Source organism: Pelodiscus sinensis, chromosome 1 (assembly GCF_049634645.1).
Source record: "Pelodiscus sinensis isolate JC-2024 chromosome 1, ASM4963464v1, whole genome shotgun sequence".
Lineage (NCBI taxonomy): Eukaryota > Metazoa > Chordata > Testudines > Trionychidae > Pelodiscus > Pelodiscus sinensis.
In genome coordinates, this window is record NC_134711.1 from 322,567,117 (window position 1) to 322,585,420 (window position 18,304).

The 18,304-nt window shown below is 44.0% G+C and overlaps 1 protein-coding gene across 3 annotated transcripts in view; it reads left to right on the plus strand.

The window, feature by feature from the left end:
- Positions 1 to 3,196: 3,196 nt before the first annotated feature.
- Positions 3,197 to 18,304, plus strand: part of POLD3 (DNA polymerase delta 3, accessory subunit) — a 35,953-nt gene continuing 20,845 nt past the window's right edge. Inside the window, exons 1-6 of one of the 3 annotated variants that reach the window (XM_075919599.1) lie at positions 3,197 to 3,378; positions 5,482 to 5,537; positions 8,910 to 9,012; positions 13,781 to 13,820; positions 15,515 to 15,647; positions 18,028 to 18,292. In XM_075919599.1, coding sequence (XP_075775714.1) covers positions 3,319 to 3,378; positions 5,482 to 5,537; positions 8,910 to 9,012; positions 13,781 to 13,820; positions 15,515 to 15,647; positions 18,028 to 18,292 — 657 coding nt within the window. In that variant the 5' untranslated portion in view covers positions 3,197 to 3,318. Of the gene's footprint in view, positions 3,379 to 5,481; positions 5,538 to 8,909; positions 9,013 to 13,780; positions 13,821 to 14,061; positions 14,126 to 15,514; positions 15,648 to 18,027; positions 18,293 to 18,304 lie in introns of those variants that run through there. The other 2 variants (XM_075919600.1, XM_025186943.2) reach the window with 2 other exon arrangements.

Below are 18,304 nucleotides of genomic sequence, written 5' to 3' on the forward strand. Positions count from 1 at the left end.
ACCTGAAGACCTGAAACACTTTTTAAATGAAAGTCAAGGGTGCTTCTGCACTCCAGAGCCTATGTTGACATAGCTGTGCCCCCTAGCTTAGATGCAGCCCACATGAACAGAAGTTTTTCTGTTGGCATAACAACACTACCACCCCAAACAGAGCCCTCTTAGACTCACATCTTGTGAAGTCATGCCCAGTAGTTAGCACAGTGGCCGTTAGAGACCAGCATTCAGAGCTGGGGTCAGGAGTCCAAGAGCAGCCAAAAAGCAGGTTTTCATAGACTCAGACTTTCAGGGGAGAAGGCACCATCATGATTATCTGGTTTGACCTCCTGCACGTTTAGGCCAAAGAATTTCATCCACCCACGCCTGGCTACATTGCAGACCACAATCTGTGGCTAGATAGGCGACGGGTGACAACCTGGCTTGGGGAAGCCCCACCCTTTCTGTGTCCACCAGAGCCCCACCCCCAACATAGCCGCTGACCCCATCCTGTGCCCCAGTCCCATCATTTATGGTGCAACCCTCCACAACGAAGGGATGTGGCCCTAAGGGGCACAGAAAAGGAGAAAATCTCTTTTTGGGTTGATACTAAAGTTAGAGCTGAGAGGCAAGAATAAGGGGAATGAAGGTCCAGGACTGGCAATCAGAAAACTTGCCATTTTCCTGGCTTTGTGACCATGAGCAAGTCCCTCCAGCTCTGGATGCCTCTGTTCCCTACCTATAAAAAGAGACCCAATCTGGGGTCTATCAAGGCTGTTCCCCACTCTGGCACTCATTTACTGTTCCCATTTTACAGAGAGGGATGCCTTTTTGGTGTGTGCTTCAGTCAAAACTTAGCTACTGTGATATGCAGGAGGGCTGGGATATGCAGGGGACAGATTCAATGCTCTAATGGTCCTGTCTGGCCTTAACATCTAGTAACTAATGTCAAACTCAGTGTGGCCTAGAGAGCAGCCTCTGGGGTTTACTGTCCAGCCAGTTTGGTTCCCAGCCTCAGCTGTCATTAAGTGGGATGATCAAACATCCCCGGAGGCTGGTCAGGGTCAGGACATCAGCCTTGCAGGGGAGGGGTGGGTGTAGAAGTGAGGGTCACAAAGGCTGGTGGCAGGACCTCTGCTGATAGAGGGAAAGAGGTGGGTGGTTGGTGAATTCACAGAGAGACCCTGCCATCAGCCAATCAGGGCAGGGTGCAAAGCAAGGGCAACCTCAGAGATTCCCCAGGCTTTGCAGGACCAAGGCTCCTTCTCAAGGTCTCTCCCTGAGGACTGATAATGAATTAGGATTAAACTGAGTTTAACCCTTTAGTAACTGGGTGCTGGCCAGCACTCCTCCTATTCATCACAAGCCCACCTCCCCCATGGTCCCAATTCCTGTCAGCCATGGGAAGGCTGAAGCTGATTACCCTCCTGCCAGGAACAAGGCTGAGGGTGGGGCTGAGCCATCATGTCAGCCACCACAGCTTGTGGTTCACATTTACAAAAAAAGCACCTTCCGGCCCCCACAGAAATTTCTGCATAGGGACCTGACATAGGGTTGCCAGATGGTTTCAGCAAAAATACTGGACACACTTGACATTACATGACAATCTACATTACATCTTATTTAGAAAATACTGGACATTTATATTGTCTCATTTATATTTTCTCAATTTGTTTCCCAAACAGAAAGCTAAAATACTGGACTGTCTGGTTCAAAACCAGACACCTGGCAACCCTAGCCTGACAGAACAGCAAGGAATCTGAGAGAAGCCTAAAAAAGCAAGGTGAATAGGCAACACAATGCAAATTAAATCAGTGTAACTTATTTTGGAGGGGAAAAAATAAATTATATATTTTACAGAGTTCTACATTATCAGAGAGATCTGGGAATCATTGTAGGCAGCTCAATGAGGACCTTAGCTGAGTGTGGGGCTGAGGTCAACAAAGCAACCCATGTTATGATGCATATGGTGAATAACTGAGAATGCCTTTATTTAAAGCAATAGTGCAGCTTTATCTGGACACCATGAGCTGTATTGGTGACCCCCTCTCAGAAAGGATGCTACAGAGTTAGAGGGGGTTCAGGGACAGGTGATGAGCATGACTAAAGGCCTGGAAACATTCTGCTACAGAGAAGCAGAAAACATTGGGATGGGTACTTTAGAAGGAGACAAGTAAAGGGGTCATGCTACAAATATATAAAGTAATACATGGTTTGGAGAAGGGAGATGGGGAACTTCTGTTCTGTCTCATAACATCCAAACACAGTGACATTTAAAATGTGGGAAATTCAAAACTGCTTAAAGGAAATACTTTGTCACAAATCTAATTAGACCGTGGAACCCATTGCCACAAGAAAGGATTGAGACCAATTTAATAAGATTTAAGAAGGAAGCAGACATTTATGTAGATATCCAGTTATGATAGCGAATGGTAACAAACATTTGGAAGAGGTGGCCAAAGGAGATTGAGGTGGAGGAGTGGCTCAGAGAAGGGAACCCTGGAGCTGGGGGACTCTGTCCTGGACTCACTGGGGGTTTAGAGCAGCAGTCATTGGGGCCTCAGGCCAGGGGGATGTAGGCTTGGAGTCATTGGGGTCTTAGGCCAGGGAGGCACAGGGCTGGGGTCTAGGGTTACCATATTTGAATTTTCCAAAAAGAGGACACCCCTGAAACTATAACACATTAATACAATGTGGGTTGGTAGATACTGATACACTCTTGCTTCGGGGTGTCCTCTTTTTTGAAAGTTCAAATGTGGTAATCCTACTGGGGTCACTGTGGGCTTGGGCAAGAGGGGCTCGCTTCTCTGTGGGGGCTATGTGCTGGGAGTGATGGGGGGCTCAGAGACAGTCACTGGGGGGGAGCCCAAGGTGAGGAGGACTGAGGACTCCCAGGGTGGGGGTGGGGTTCTGTCTGGGAGCACTGGGGGGAGGCTCAGAGAGAGGGTGATTGGGGTGCTCAGAGCACTAGGGGAACTCAGGGCAGGGAGGGAGGCTTAGGACGGGGGGCTCTGTTTTGGGAGCACTAGGGGGCTCAGGGCGGGGGGGGCTCTGGCTGGGAGCACTGTGGGGGGGAGGTCAGGGCTGGTCACTGGGACGGGCTCAGGGAGGTTCGACTCGGGCTGGTTCCAAGCTGCGCGCAAAACGCGACTCTGGCCCAGCAGCAGGGCCGGGGGCGGGGCCAGTTACTGCACAGGGGGCGGGGACGGAGCGCGCGGCGTGTTCTGTCCCCTCGCGGCTGCCGTAGCACGCCCCCGGGGGTTGCTATGGAGGCGGCGGGGCCCCGCGGTCTCTGGCGCTGATCCGCGCGGGAAGCGGCTCGGCCGCGGCCCCGGCACCGGCACCATGGAGGACGAGCTGTACCTGGAGAACATCGACGAGTTCGTCACCGACCAGAACCGCATCGTGAGCGGCGGGCTGGGAGGGGATTCCGGAAGTTGGGGCAGGAGGAACGGGAGGGGATGAGGGTGGGCGGGAAGGGATGGGGAGTTGGGGGGTGGTGACGGGCAGCATGGGGGGCAGAGGAGCTGGGGGGTGGTGACGGGCAGCATGGGGGGCAGGGGAGTTGGGGGGGTGGTGACGGGGGGCTGGGGAGTTGGGGGGTGGTGACGGGCTGCATGGGGGGCAGAGGAGCTGGGGGGTGGTGACGGGCAGCATGGGGGGCAGGGGAGTTGGGGGGTGGTGACGGGGGGCAGAGGAGCTGGGGGGTGGTGACGGGCTGCATGGGGGGCAGAGGAGCTGGGGGGTGGTGATGGGCTGCATGGGGGGCTGGGCAGTTGGGGGGTAGTAACGGGGGGCTGGGGAGTTGGGGATGGTGACGGGCTGCATGGGGGGCTGGGGAATTGGGGGGTGGTGACGGGCTGCATGGGGGGCTGGGGAATTGGGGGGAGGTGACGGGCAGCATGGGGGGCTGGGGAGTTGGGGGGTGGTGACGGGGGGCTGGGGCTGCGGTGGTGATGGGCAAGGAGTTGTTGGGTGCGGTGCTGGGCTGGGGCAGGCAATGAGGAAGAGCAGAATTTCTCCTGCGTGGCTGCATGAGCGCACAGCTCCTAGTAATAGCCATGGATGGACCGATTGTATTACGGAAATACTTAAGCCCTGTTATTGTAGGCACTATAGAGAAACACAGTAAGGGTTTGTCTGCACATACGAATTAGAAATGTATGTATTGAAACTGGTGCAGTTATACCCATATGAAGGGGATTACATAACATATGGCTTATTTAGGTAAACTTAAGCTTCTAAACTGTTAAATTACATTAAACCTATATAAAAAGAGATGTACATCAACACTAAGTGACTGGCTTTGCCCTGTGTACATTAGTCTGACTAGTCAGGGTGGGAGGGGAAATCCACACCTAACAGTTCAGTGGCAGGGATAGGAACAGAACCCAAGAAGTTGCCAGACTATGCTGCAGCACCTGTAACATAATTGGAGTTTGCCATGTGCCCTGTGAGACGCAAAGAGAGCCATAGAATCCCAGGGCTGGAGGAGACCTCAGGAGGACATCGAGTCCAGCCCCCTGCCTAAAGCAGGACAAACCCCAACTAAATCATCCCAGCCAGGGCTTTGTCAAGCCAGGACTTAAAAACCTCTAGGGATGGAGATTCCACCACCTCCCTTGGTAACCCATTCCAGTGCTTCACCATCCTCCTAATGAAACAGTTTTCCCTAATATACAACCTAGACCTCTCCCACTATAACTTGAGACCATTGCTCCTTGTTCTGCCATCCCATTCACTACTGGGAACAGCCTCTCTCCATCCTCTTTGGAACTCCCCCCCCCCACCCCTTCAGGGAGTTGAAGGCTGCTGTCAAATCCCTCCTCACTTTTCTCCTCTGCAGACTAAATAAGCCCAAATCCCTCAGCCTCTCCTCATAGGTCATATGCTCCAGCCCCCTAATTATTTTGGTTGCCCTCCACTGGATTGTCTCCAAAAATTGCCATGGCAATCTTTGACACAGAGCCCAAGGCGAGAGAAGACAATTGTGATCCAATCTGATCTCATGTATAACTCAGGCCCTAGAATGCCCCCCCCTCCTCCAATTATTCCTGTTAGAACTAAAGCTTATATTTTTTGTTTTCAACATCCAGTCTTGATTTAAAGTGCCAGTTATGGTGACTCCACCACACCCTTGACATGTCCTTAATGATAATGTTGCGTGAACAGCAGCCACTTTTCACAGTTATATGTTGGAGCTTGTTTTAGTCTCTCCTTTGGAAACTTCAACTCGATAATGTCATATGTTGATTTCTGAAAGTCATTGCATTTATCAGAGCTATTTGTCCACTTTCAAACCAGCATTCACAAATATGCCTCTCTTAGGTAGAGGTAACGTACCAAATAGTTGTTAAGTATTAATAGTGAGTTCAGCATGGTACAACACACTTAGGCAAATTGCTTCTTCTCCATTTCTTAGTCTCCTCAAAAGCTGGATGGGCTTTTTTGTGTCATGAACTCAGATCGAGAATCTGTGACCCGAGCAATTATTTCTTTCTGTTGCAGGTGACGTACAAATGGCTGAGCTTTACTCTGGGAGTTCATGTCAACCAGGCTAAACAGTGAGTATTTGTAAAAACAACAAACAGTCCTGTGGCACCATAGAGACTAACAAATATATCATGAGCTTTCGTGGGTAAAACAATTTTATCAGATGAGTTGGAGTGGAAATTACAGAATCCAGAGCATATATAACAGAAAAAGCAGTTACCTGTCAATTGTAGGACCAGTAATAATGGCTCCAGTTGAATCAGGCTGGATGTGTCCCATTCATAGCTTTTGATGTGTAAATGCAAATATCAAAAGTGGGGAAATTGCCTTTGTTATCCAGTTAATATCTTTATTCAAGCCCGAGTTGATAGTGTTGACTTTGTAAATGAATTCCAATTCAGCAGTCTCCCTCTGTAATCGAGTGGTATAATTCCTTTGTTGAAGAATGGATACTTTTAAATCCATGATTGAATGTACAGGGAGGTTAAAATGTTCCCCTACATAAAACATTTTAGATAGATAGATAGCATTCTTGGTGTTTGATTTGTATCTATTTATCTATTGCAAAATCTGTCCGGTTTGGCCAATATACATGGTAGAGGTTTTCAGAGTGTGGTGCCTAATTAGTTGGTGGCTTTGATTACAAAATTAAATCCAATCTTTTATAGAAAGATATAAAGTCCTGTGTATTCAGCACACTTTATTCGTGCTTCACTTAAGCAAGTCTTGCTTTAGAAAGAGCCTCTTTTGCTGGAAAGATCTCAAAACACTTTACACATGCAGATGCAAGAGACATAACTAATCTCAGGATTGTTGATCCTCTGTATTATAGATAGGAATAAAGAAAGCTACTGACAACAATTATAACTGACCCATATTACAAATAAATATTTGCAATGACTGGCCAAGGGGTTAAATGCACACTTCACTATATGTTTACTCTTAACAGCCTCCATAATAATCAAAGCTATATATTTGCAACATTAACATGTTAACTTTGCTATCAGAACCTTTTGGTTGTAAATTTTTATAATGTAAGTTTGCATCCTTAATATTGTAGTAACATAGCTCTTTGCATTTCATTTTTTAGGACTGTGAAAAGATGAAAGTAATTTCCATTCCTTGAAATACATAATTGCCCATTACAATAATTGGTTCAGTTCTTACAGAAGCCAAATGATTTCTGTAGGAAGTTTGTTGGGAAATGAATTGTACATCAACTTCTAAAGCTAGGCTGCAAGGAGCCAGTGAGGGTCCAGGTTTCTGCTTCCAACTGTGGAGGGAGAGGGCCAAGAAATGACAGAGAGACCCTCTCCTAATCTGGGATGAAAAGGGTCTTGAGGGTGGATGGAGGACCCTGTTAGTGTATTTAGCTGGTCTGGGTTCTGAGAGCTGGACTACATTTTAGAGTGAATGAAAAAGTTCTCCTTGGGATGAGGAAGGAAGATTCAGGTGAAGAGGCACTAGTTAGATAAAACATAACTGGGAGATATTTCAGTACTATAGTATGGATACCAAAGTGATGGAGTCCATACAAGTATCCCATTAATACAATGAATTGCGGTATACACGTGGTGCACATACGCAAATTTGTCTAAACCCATTTTTGAGATGTGAGATGAGGACAAACAAAATAGGAACTGGTAGTTCAGTGTGTGTATTTTTGTGAATGTAGCCCTTATATTCTAATTGTAAGCATGGTATAAACGTCAGATTAGAACAATGGAGCATGGTAGCCATGTCAGTCCAAGGATATTAGGGTATGTTTACACAGCCAAACCGCTATTTTGAAATAGCGGAGCACTTATTTCGAATTTGGTAAACCTCATTCCACGAGGAATAACGCCAAATTTGAAATAGCTATTTCGAAATAAGTGCTGCGTAGACACTTATTTTGAAATAGGGGGCCTCCAGCCTTCCCAGGGTGTCCTGGTGGCCACTCCAGCCTCAACCAAGAACACTCCTCTCCCTCCCTGGAGCCCTTAAAGGGGTTGACTCTGGCCACGGTGCCTGTGCCAGCTCCAAACCTGCCAGCCCAGAGCCAACAGTCACTGCCCCGACCCAGTGGCCCCAAAACATGAGCCAGCAAGCCACTGGCCGCCAGCCCTCCACCGCTTCCCAGGAGCAGTCTGTCAGCTCCCAGGAGCCTGCCAGGATCCGGAAAAAGCAGGTGCCTTTCTGGTCCAGGGTGGTGATCATGGACCTTATTCAGGTTTGGGGGGGATGCCCCAAACGTCCATGATCTCCGCACTAGAGGGAGGAACGTGGCCGTCTATGGCAGGATATCTACCAGCCTGGCCACCAAAGGTCACATGCAAACCCAGGAGCAGGTTCGCATGAAAATCAAGTTGGTCCGGTGAGACCCCCAGCCCTGAGCTTCCCCTTCCCGTTCTTCTCCTTGCTTCCCCCTTCCAGCTCCCTCCTCCCAGGTTTCCCCCTTCCCTCTCCCACCCTCTCTTCTCCCCTCTCCTGCTTCCTTTCCCCAGTCTCACCAGAGCTTCATCCCCCCCCCCAGTTTTGTTGAATAAAGAGAGTTTGTGTTCATGAAAATATGTGTATTTTATTTGACATCAGGAAGGGTGGTTAGGGAGGGGTAAGTGGAAGGACGTGAGGGAGAAATGAGGCACAAGCCCCCAGTGCGGCAGACCAGGGAGGCTCTTAGTGCGCCTCAGGGTGGAAGCTCTCCCGCAGGGCCTCCTGGATACTGATAGCCCCTTGATGGACCTCCCAGATGGCAGCCTGCAGAAAGTGCAGCCAGGCTCGAAGCAATGCATCCATGAGAAGCACCAGAGTGCCCAGGGACAGCTCTGGCTCCATGTTGCAGAGTGCTGTGGTGTCCCGAGTGAGGGCAACCAGAGTATGCAGAGACAAAATGCTTTGCTGTTCCTCATTGAGGAAGGCAAGCAAGCAGGGAAACTTGAGAACTGGCTGTCGGGGGGTAGGGGGGATCCTTTTAAGCACAGGCCTCGGATAGCCTCAGGCAGCAGCCACACAAAGTAACTCCGGACCTAATGCCCTGCCGGACCTGATTCCGGCCATCCTTAAATGCGATTCATAGTCCACTCAATGTGGATGCGCTATTTCGAAATGGCAATACGCTATTTCGAAATGCATTTTGCGTGTAGACGTGTTATTCCGAAATAACTTATTTCAAATTAACTATTTTGAAATAAGATATTTAGAAATAACTCTGTAGTGCAGACATACCCTTAGAGAGTCAAAGGGGGTGAGGTAATGTTTTTTATTGTATTAGACCAACTTCTTCTGTTGGTGAGACAAATTTTTGAGCTACACAGAGCTCTTTAGAAAAAATAAACATATTTAGTGAATTGAGAACATTTTACTATTATTGTCACACAAATTGCTGTGAAGTGGTAGATGAAGGGGTAGGTGAAGGGGTCTTTCCATTCCAGGTGGTTAACATTGGTTTCTTTGTTGTATAGGATGCTGTATGACTATGTAGAAAGGAAGCGAAAGGAAAATTCAGGAGCTCAGCTGCATGTCACCTATTTAGTGGCAGGAAATCTCATTCAGAATGGACACACTGTAAGTACTCGACTCCCTCAATTATGTATGCATGTGAACTCGTAGTTTCACTGTGTCCTGCCTTCTGTTATCTTTGGCACAAACACTCTATTACTGCTTTTACTATTATTTGTTTCTGGTGGTGCCCTCGGTCCTGTACGACCATAAAAGAAGGTGAAGTCTCTGTCCAAAGAGATTGCAATCTGCTAGACAAAATGACAGACTGCAGAAGGAGTTTTATTGGCCATGTTTTGATAATACTTTGATAATATAACATACGGATGCTGTCATAGAATTGGCCCTTCAGGAAGGATTTGAATGTGGAGAAGGTACTAGACTTGTGGTCCATCACAGGAAGGGCAAGTTAAGGTGTGATATGGAAGAGAGCAGCATGCAGACTGTTTTCAGAGAAGCAGTGGGCAAATGATGTGTCAGGGGCTGGTGTTTGGGCTTTTCCCTGATTCTTGTCACACACAAACAGAAAACCATTGTCCAAAGTGCAAGCAATGCAGTGTTTATTGGGTTTAATCAAGCAAGCATATCCATAGCGCTGTATGCAGCAGAGCTTCCTTGTTTCCCCTTCTCTTTCTTAGCAGGCATAATTCTATCTGTAGGGTCCCACTCCTTACAATTTATGGTTATCTTCCATTTTGGAGCATTGTGACTTTGGGGGCTTTGGTACCACCTCTTTTGAACCCTATGGGAGGGATAAGGAATGAAAGTGTGTGTGTGTGTGTGTGTGTGTGTATATATATATATATATATATATATATATATATATATATATATATATATATAAATTAGTATATTTCACCAAGGTCACCTTTTCTCTGGCTTTTTAGTGTCTCTTGTCCCTTTGCCCCTCTTGCCGGTTGCTTGACCTTTCTTTGAAATCAGTGTCAAAGCATTTTTCAGGTGTATGCACTTACATTAAACACCCGCCATACTAGGGATGTGAATGGTTAACCCGTAAGCCTTTCCCGTAATGGGTGAGGCTTACTAATTCCAGTTAACTGGTAGGGGCTGGAGCAGCTCTCTATGGCTAAGGGCCTGCTCCAGCCCCATAGGGGCCCACTGCAGGCAGAGGCTGCTCCGGTTGTCTGGAGGAGCCCCTGTCTGTGCTCTTCCCTCCCCACCTCAGGCAGGGGCTGCTCTGACCAGTTGGCCAGAGCAGCTCTTGTCCACAGCAGTGGGGGACACTCCAGCCCAGATGTGTCTCATTCCCCCTTTAATCTATTAACCAATTAAGCCTAAAGTTTAACTGGTTAACTAATTAAATGGAATTTTACATCCCTATACTATACTCCCTCAACATTTTAACTCTCTTCCTTTTCTCTTCTTTGTGCCATAAACACCATCTGGTTAGGCAGAAGCAACATAAAGTGTCTTTGTTCACACGTATTAGTAAAGATATACAAGTATAAACAATCATACCCAAAATTCTATCTCAGGCTAAGTGACAGGCTTATATACCAACAGCTGGCATCTGTGGCACAACAGAAAGGGGTGGGGAACAATATGGAATGATACAAGAGTTAAAAAGGAAGGAACGTAGGATTATGAGGGTCTTGAAAGTAAGAGAAGACCTAAGTGATGGAGCAGAGAGAACCACTGAAGATATCAGAGTGGGTTGATTTATAATGAATTTAATCTTATTTTGCATTTGTACTTTACCTTTTTCCCTAAAAAAGGAATAATTTTCATTGGCTGGTTGGTAATGATAAAAAAAGGTTGACTTGCAATTAAACGTAGGCTTAATGCTAACCTTGGTATTTTTGATATTTGCTAATTGGGATATCGCACTCTGTACACCTTCCTTTAACCAGTTATATAGCTCAACATTCATTTATTCAGATTCACATTAGAAAATGGTGAAAAATGCACATGATTACAAAAAACATTATTTCTGTCATGCTGCATTAGGATGGAAATTAGAATTCAGTTAAAATTCACAAAGTCAGTGTTTTAAATTTGTTTTTTAACTGGCTAGATAACTTTATCTTAAATGAGCTGTATACATTAGAAAGAAATAGTAAGCTTATCAAGACCTGCTTTGCATTTAAAACTAGTTAATATGTATTTTAAAAAGGAATTATTAACTGTAGCTAGTGAATTGCAGAGTTGTGTCTGGCCACCAGGGGCCAGATTTGCAAAAGTACTTAAGCACCTTATGTAGATAGTGAATACCACTAGGCACCTCAGCAGGGTAAGTGCCTAACCCCTATTCAAACTAAAGGGGGTTAGATCCCTAAATTGCATAGAAGATTTTGGAAATCCTATTTTAGATGCCTAAATATGTGCAGATCTGATCCCATGTCTTTCATGTTTTTAGAATTGTTAGATCTCATCTTTACCCCATGATTTTGTCCATAAATTGTAAGAGTAAAACATGCTTTGCTTCTTTTTAAATTTCTAATAAGCTAGTCCAAATGAAGAAAATGCAGTAGGTGGGCCCGCCCCCCCCCCTCCTCCAGCAGACCAGGGAGACGTGGAGCAGCTTTTCTCGCCACGGAGGACGCGTCCTCTGCTGCGAGAAAAGCCCCGTTTGTATGTAGGGATCCGACGTAAGTCGGATCCACGTAATCTGGGGACTGCCTGTATACTAATTCTTAAATTTAAGGAGGACTCATTGATGCAATTTTTGTTTTTCATTTACATCATTTTAATAGATTATAGTAGATTTAAGCCTTAACATTGATTGTATGCTATCATAATGTCAAATTTAATTTTAAACAGACTTATTTTTTAAAATAAAATATATGTAATTATAAATGGATGTTTTAAATTAAAAAAGCCAGGTATTTTTATTTATTCTAGGAGATGTTAAAACATGTAATCAGAATGGACATGCAAGAAAGATACTTAGGATTAGGGATGTAAAAGTGACTAGTCGAGTAGTTTTATCGGGTTGTTGAGTCATTACTCGACTACTTGCTTTTCTTCCCCTTGCTGCTTCTGAATCAGAGGCAGGAAGGTGGAGGTGGGGGGTGAAGCAGGAGTTGGTGTTAGGGGGAACCAGCTTAAAAGCTGGTTCCCTTCACTACCATCTCCATGCTGTGGGGAAGGAGTGCAGGGGAGGCAGAGGCACAGCAGTCTGGGACCTGGTGCAAGCTGGGACTGCTCAGCTGGGTCCTGCACCTACCCCCACTGTGGCTCTGCATTTTAAATGTAGTAAGAGATGGGTGGCTCTTACTACATTTAAAATGCAGAGGCTTGGTGGTCTGGGACCTGGATCTACCCCCGCTGTGGCTCTGCCTGTGCACCTGGCTCCTCCTACATTTAAACTGCAAAGCTGCAGTGAGGCCCTTATCGACTAATCGTATAGTCAATACAAATTGTTACAAATGATTAGTCAATTACCCACTTCTTAACATCCTTACTTAGGAGCAGTGATAGAGATGCAGTCATGTTAGTCTGGTCTAGCTGAAACAAAAGACAGAAGTATGTAGCACTTTAAAGACTATCAAGATGGTTTATTAGGTGATGAGCTTTCGTGGGCCAGACCCACTTCCTCAGATCAATATGTGATACCATATTGATACCACATATTGATCTGAGGAAGTGGGTCTGGCCCACGAAAGCTCATCACCTAATAAATCATCTTGTTAGTCTTTAAAGTGCTACATACGTCTGTCTTTTTTTTTTTTTTTTTACTTAGGAGCAGCATTTGGTAATTACTGTGTGTTGGGGAAAATAAGAAGTTTTGAGAGAAGCCCAGACAGGACCTGCAGAACTGAAATAAAAGGCTTGGTCTTAAGAGGTGGCTGATTTCGGAATAGATGAGGCTTTATCTGACACAAGGTCATTTAATGTGGAGGAGAGTAATGAGCTTGTGTCATTCATTTTTGATTGAACCTTGTTTCATAATTTTGAGAGTTCCTGATGATCTTGCAGTACTGACTCCTCTCAGTAGGGGCTGCTGCAGGACTATATATTTAACACTGCAAGAACTGAGTGGCGAGATGGAAATTAAAACTCCTCATGGGTATCTTTTTATAGTACCTTAATTTATTCACTACATGTTCCCTTTACAGTTATCACACTGCTCACTATCTCTTAGGGGATGGCTCTGATTGCTGCTTTTCCTATTCTCGGTTCTTAGACTTTTCCCTCTATTTGCTCCCGTTTCATCTGCCTGTTTGTGAATATTGAATGAACACACAATTATTGAATGTTGTCAGATCCATGAATTCTGATATTCTTTGCATGGATTGCAATCTTTTAAACATGGTAATCCAGCTGTACACAACAATGTTACCTGGCTCTTACACAGATTTGTCCTCAGTCAATCTTAAATCAGGAATTACAGGCGTTTTATGGAGCACGGTTCCCTGGATGTGTGTCTGCAGCTAAGGGATGAATGGTCGATTTCTCATTGTGTGAGACTTTGTCTGCACTAACCATGTTAACTGTAACCTGTTAGTCATCATAAATGATTACAGCTAAGCTGGGTCAGTGCATCACATTTGTGCAGCTACATTCGCTTGTGCACACCTACCATGCTGCACACTTGTCCTTATTCTAATGTATTTAGGCAAATGTTCCATTATTGCCTCATCTGCTGCTGCCAGAGGTTGCAGATTGGGTATTTCTCCAATGTTGTACTGATTCGGGGGATATTGCTCCACAAAAGTAGGTGCACAAGGCCCCAAAAGACTATTCTGAGAGAGCCATAATCAAGTTTTGTGCTACTATAAAGCTGCTTTAAATATCCATACACCACTTCTTTGTTTTATTTAAATTTCAAGATCTTGGGTTGTCTCTGTGATAAATTATCATTTCTTTACAGTGCCACAAGGTTGCAGTAGTGAGAGAGGATAAACTGGAAGGTAGGTGATTTTTGGAAATTATGCTTTTGTAACTTTTTTTCTCTGAAGGAACAATGTTAACAAAGCTTAAAACCATCTATACATGCAATCTGCAGGTATTTTAATCAAATTGTTGCATTCAGGTGTATACTCCTTCATTAGATTTTTCCCAGAACGTTTAAAACCCGAGCACCCATCAGCAAAACTTCACAAACTTTTAGCTTAGTAACTGATTTTTAGATAGCACTTCTTTTATTTATAGGGATCACTTCACCCGTTCCTGAGGCTGCTACTCTCAGCTGGAATGCATCAGTACTGCTGGACCTGTGAGCAGCAACACCTTGTAACATTTTAGGGTGGCAAGGGAAGAATACTGAATTGAACTGTGAAACTACAAGGGAAGCTAAGGCAGAATCAGAACACTGGGGCCAACAGCCTTACGTTCTGGGAATTAAAGTGGGGATCTTCATTATCCATGAACATCTTAGTCTCATCTGTAGGACATCTCTGCATTATGTTGTCCCATAGTCCCATATGGAGATGGTTGATTCAATACTGAACGGGAAGTGCTACTTACTAAACTGCTAACAATGTTTCTTGAAGCAGCTGAGGCTATTCGTGGTTGGTCTTTCATCCAACCGTCCGAGCCTAACCCTGGTTGTCAGAGCTGATGGATCTCAGGCTACAGATCATTAATAATTTCCATCTGATGACTTTGGCATCAGATAATATACCAATATTTATGTTGTTCAGTTGAGTCTGCAAATGCCTCAGTACTAACATTCCAGCTTCAATAGTCAGGCTCTTGTCATTTTGCTATTGAAAACCAAAATGTAATGAGTCTAACATGGATTTTTCATAACTATTCCATTCTTGTACCGTGCTCCTTATAATAATATCTGAACACTTTCTTGTAGTACATTAAGCAATGTGATTAACATTGCCATGTGGTTGTTTTTTTTTTGTTCTTATCATCTCTCCAGGGAGAGAATTGTGGCATGTATTGTTTTAATGTTTTTTTTCTGTAGTTGTCTCTTAGGCACATGTTGCTATGAGTTTATATTTAACTATAACTAACTAAATGTAATATAAACTCATAGACTTAAAAAGACAGAAGGGACCATTGTGATTATGTATTCTGATGTTCTTCACATCATAGGCCACAGAAACATATACACTCACTCCTATAATAGATCCATATTAGAGAAGGCAGATCAAAAATATGCCTTGCATTTGGAGTGGAAAATATTGAGATTGTGATGGTCCATAATTCTTGTGGTAGTTCATTCCACAGTTTAGGACTTATCCGCATGGCAGCTCTCTCTCCTGTGCAGGTAAATTTTACCTTTTCAAGAGAAAATTCCATTGTGCAGGAAGAGTGTTATCAATCACAGCCTTCAACCCAAAGCTTTAGGCAATCTCTGAGGTATCCTGGCTCTAGGCCATGAAACACCTGGAAGATTAGGATCGAGACTTTGAAATTTGCTCAGTATTCTGAGAATCCAATGCAGAGCAGAGAATAGGTTTGATGTGCTTGTGGTAGCTTGAATTCTCAGTCAGTGGGTGTCACTGGGTTACAAAATTGGTGTTAGCATTCTGAGTTCTTAATATCTCAAAGTTAAAACCCTGGTATCTAATGGAATCCTGCCCAGCCTTTCCTCCATCTTTAATTGAGGCTGGCAGTGCTAACAAAGGGCTGTCTTGTTGATTTTTAGCAATGAAGTCTAAGCTATCCACAATTGCTAGTGTGCATGTCTACAGCATTCAGAAAGCCATGCTGAAGGATAGTGGGCCCCTCTACAACACGGACTATGATATCATCAAGTCAAACCTGCAGAACTGCAGCAAGTGAGTTAAGCATTGCTATTGTATGAATGTTCGTCTAGGATCCCTTTACAGTTGTTGGAATTGCATTTATGTAGCATTCTTCCTCAGTAGAACTCAGTGTTTCATAAAACCAATGGCAAAGTCACAGCTAGAACCCTGGTCTCAACTCCCAGTTCTGTGCTCTGTCTGCTGGAGCATGCTGCCTCCCCTGAAAGGTGCCCTGGAAATTATCTATTTTATGTACAGAACAGACAGAGGCGGGCAGAGGCAGGGCAAGCTATCCCCATACCTAACTGGGAAAGGGATCATCCCTGAATTGAGGGGAATTCTGTGTCCAGGGCTGCTTAATTCTTTTTCCTCTGTCAGACTGATAGCAAGGGGCCAAGTAATACCAACTGCGGAGGTGATTTCTGTCAAGTCGACATTTGTCCACAAGGGACTAGATTGAGGCCCCCCAAGTAACTAAATAGGCCCCCAAACAACTGTAAGATAGTGACTCCACCTTTGAGCCTCCTGTAGAATTACTATCTCCATTGTAAAACAGAGATGCATAAATACAAACACCTGTTGTGCACTTTTTTCTTTGTACATTTGGGCAAATTAGAGTGAATTTAATTTCCATAGCTCCATGAAATCTGTTAGGGACTTGGTATGACTAGTCTATTTTATGTGCAAGGCACTCAGCTACCAAGGTGATGGGCAACAGTACAAATCCTAAAATAGATATGTACTGCCTTGCAAATGCCTACGAGAGAATGTTTGCTACCTCAGCCCTGTAGCTGTGAGTTGGGGAGAGGTGTTTTTCCTAAGTGGATGCTAGTAAGCTCCATAGCAAATGGTAGAAATTATGTAATTGTGATCTAATTAAAATGTGCAAATTTTGTCCGTATTTACCACAATTTGATTTTAATGTGTCTTTGGGCACCCTCTGCAGTGAAATCTATTTTGATGTAAATCCATGTTTCTGATTTAAAAATTCCTAAGGTTTAGTCCATAGAACTTTAAAATAATTCTCTAAAACCTGTGTTTTTGAATTTGAGACATCTTGGTGCTGAGTTTTCCAACTGAATTTAAAAAATGCAGCTGAACTGGTTGGATATGACAGGGGAATAAGAGATTCTTCTCCATATTATCATTGTAGCTTGTTAATTTGTGGCCTAATTAGAGTAAATTTAGACTGCTTCCTCTTTTTGAAAATTGAATTAATATAGTAGTCAGCTATTGGGTTTTAATGTGCAAACACAAAAAGCAGAAAATCTTGCAGGTGGACTTCAACATTAAAAAAATTTGTGTGAATTTTGGTCCTGATCCAAAGGCCATTGAAATCAGCAGGTAACGGGTTTTATGTGAAGTAATCACACTACTTCTCATTAAGGTGTAGTACAGATGCAAAACCTTAAGTCACCTCTCCAGTGTTAGGAAGATTAATTTCCCAGACATATGGAATATTTGACATTCAGATATACTGATCCATTGATACAATAAATGTGAATGAATGAAAGTTCACTGTTAAATTTTTCCATTTTGGTGTGAAATTGATGAAGTTGGGGTATGTGTTACTTATGTGTGTCTGAAGAGGGCAGTGAAAGCTTTATGGGGTGATGGAGTGTGTTACTGTTACTATTGGAGGCAAAATGAAGATGGAAAGGAAAGCACATGTCTTTTCCCTTCTTAGCTTATGTCTACACTACAGCAGAAAGTTGAAAGGTATACAACTCCAGCTACGTGACACACCTTAGGTCAAATTACTGCAAGCAGGGGACTTATCTTACTCTTCTTTTGGGATAGATTACAGGACTCAACTTCAGGGTACTTTGTGATTGATTTGGTGGGTCTTCACTACACCCGCTAAATTGAATTGATGGATTGATCTCAGAGTATTGATCCCTGCTGTAGTGTAGTTTTATTTTCATGTGTGTAAGGTTTTGTGTGGATGGGGCATGTCCTGTCACAATCTTAAACTACGTAAGTGAGGGTATTGTTGGTTACTGTATGTTAGTTTTTATATTTACAAATTATTGCATGTATGTGGAAAGCTTAAGCACCAATTTACTAGTAATATAAATGTAACCAATTTAGGAATAAAATAGGGCTAGTTTCCCTCCTTTTTTCCCACTCTGCAATGACAAGTTTTTTTTTCCTCAATGAAATTTGATCAGTTGTTTTGTATTTTCATGCTTCGGCCCCCTGCTGACATATTCAGATGATTGTTTCAGTGTGACGTCTCTCCCATTCTAACTCTGTGTTAGCTTTCCTTTGTAGTCCATGCCTGAATTAAATTGCTTCTTTTCCCCATAACAGTATAATATAAAATCAGGAAAGTAAGACACTACTAGGAAGGAAATTGAGGTGGAAAATAAGACGTTAAAGTGCTAATTAAATTTTTCACTCCATCAACCAGGTTTAGTGCCATTCAGTGCACTGCTGCAGTCCCCAGGACGTCAGCTGAAGTTTCTCAAGTTCATACTTCTGTACAGGCTGATTCCCAGACACCAAATGACACACATGCTGTCAATGGGCCTACAATCAATGGTCATGCCTCATCAACTGCTAAGCATCCCTCCCCTCCGCCCAAAGGGATCATGGGAATGTTTGCTACAAAATCAGCTTCCAAATCCCAAGATACAAATAAAGAAAGTAAACCAGAGTCCAAAGAGACAACAGGTGTAAGTTACCTC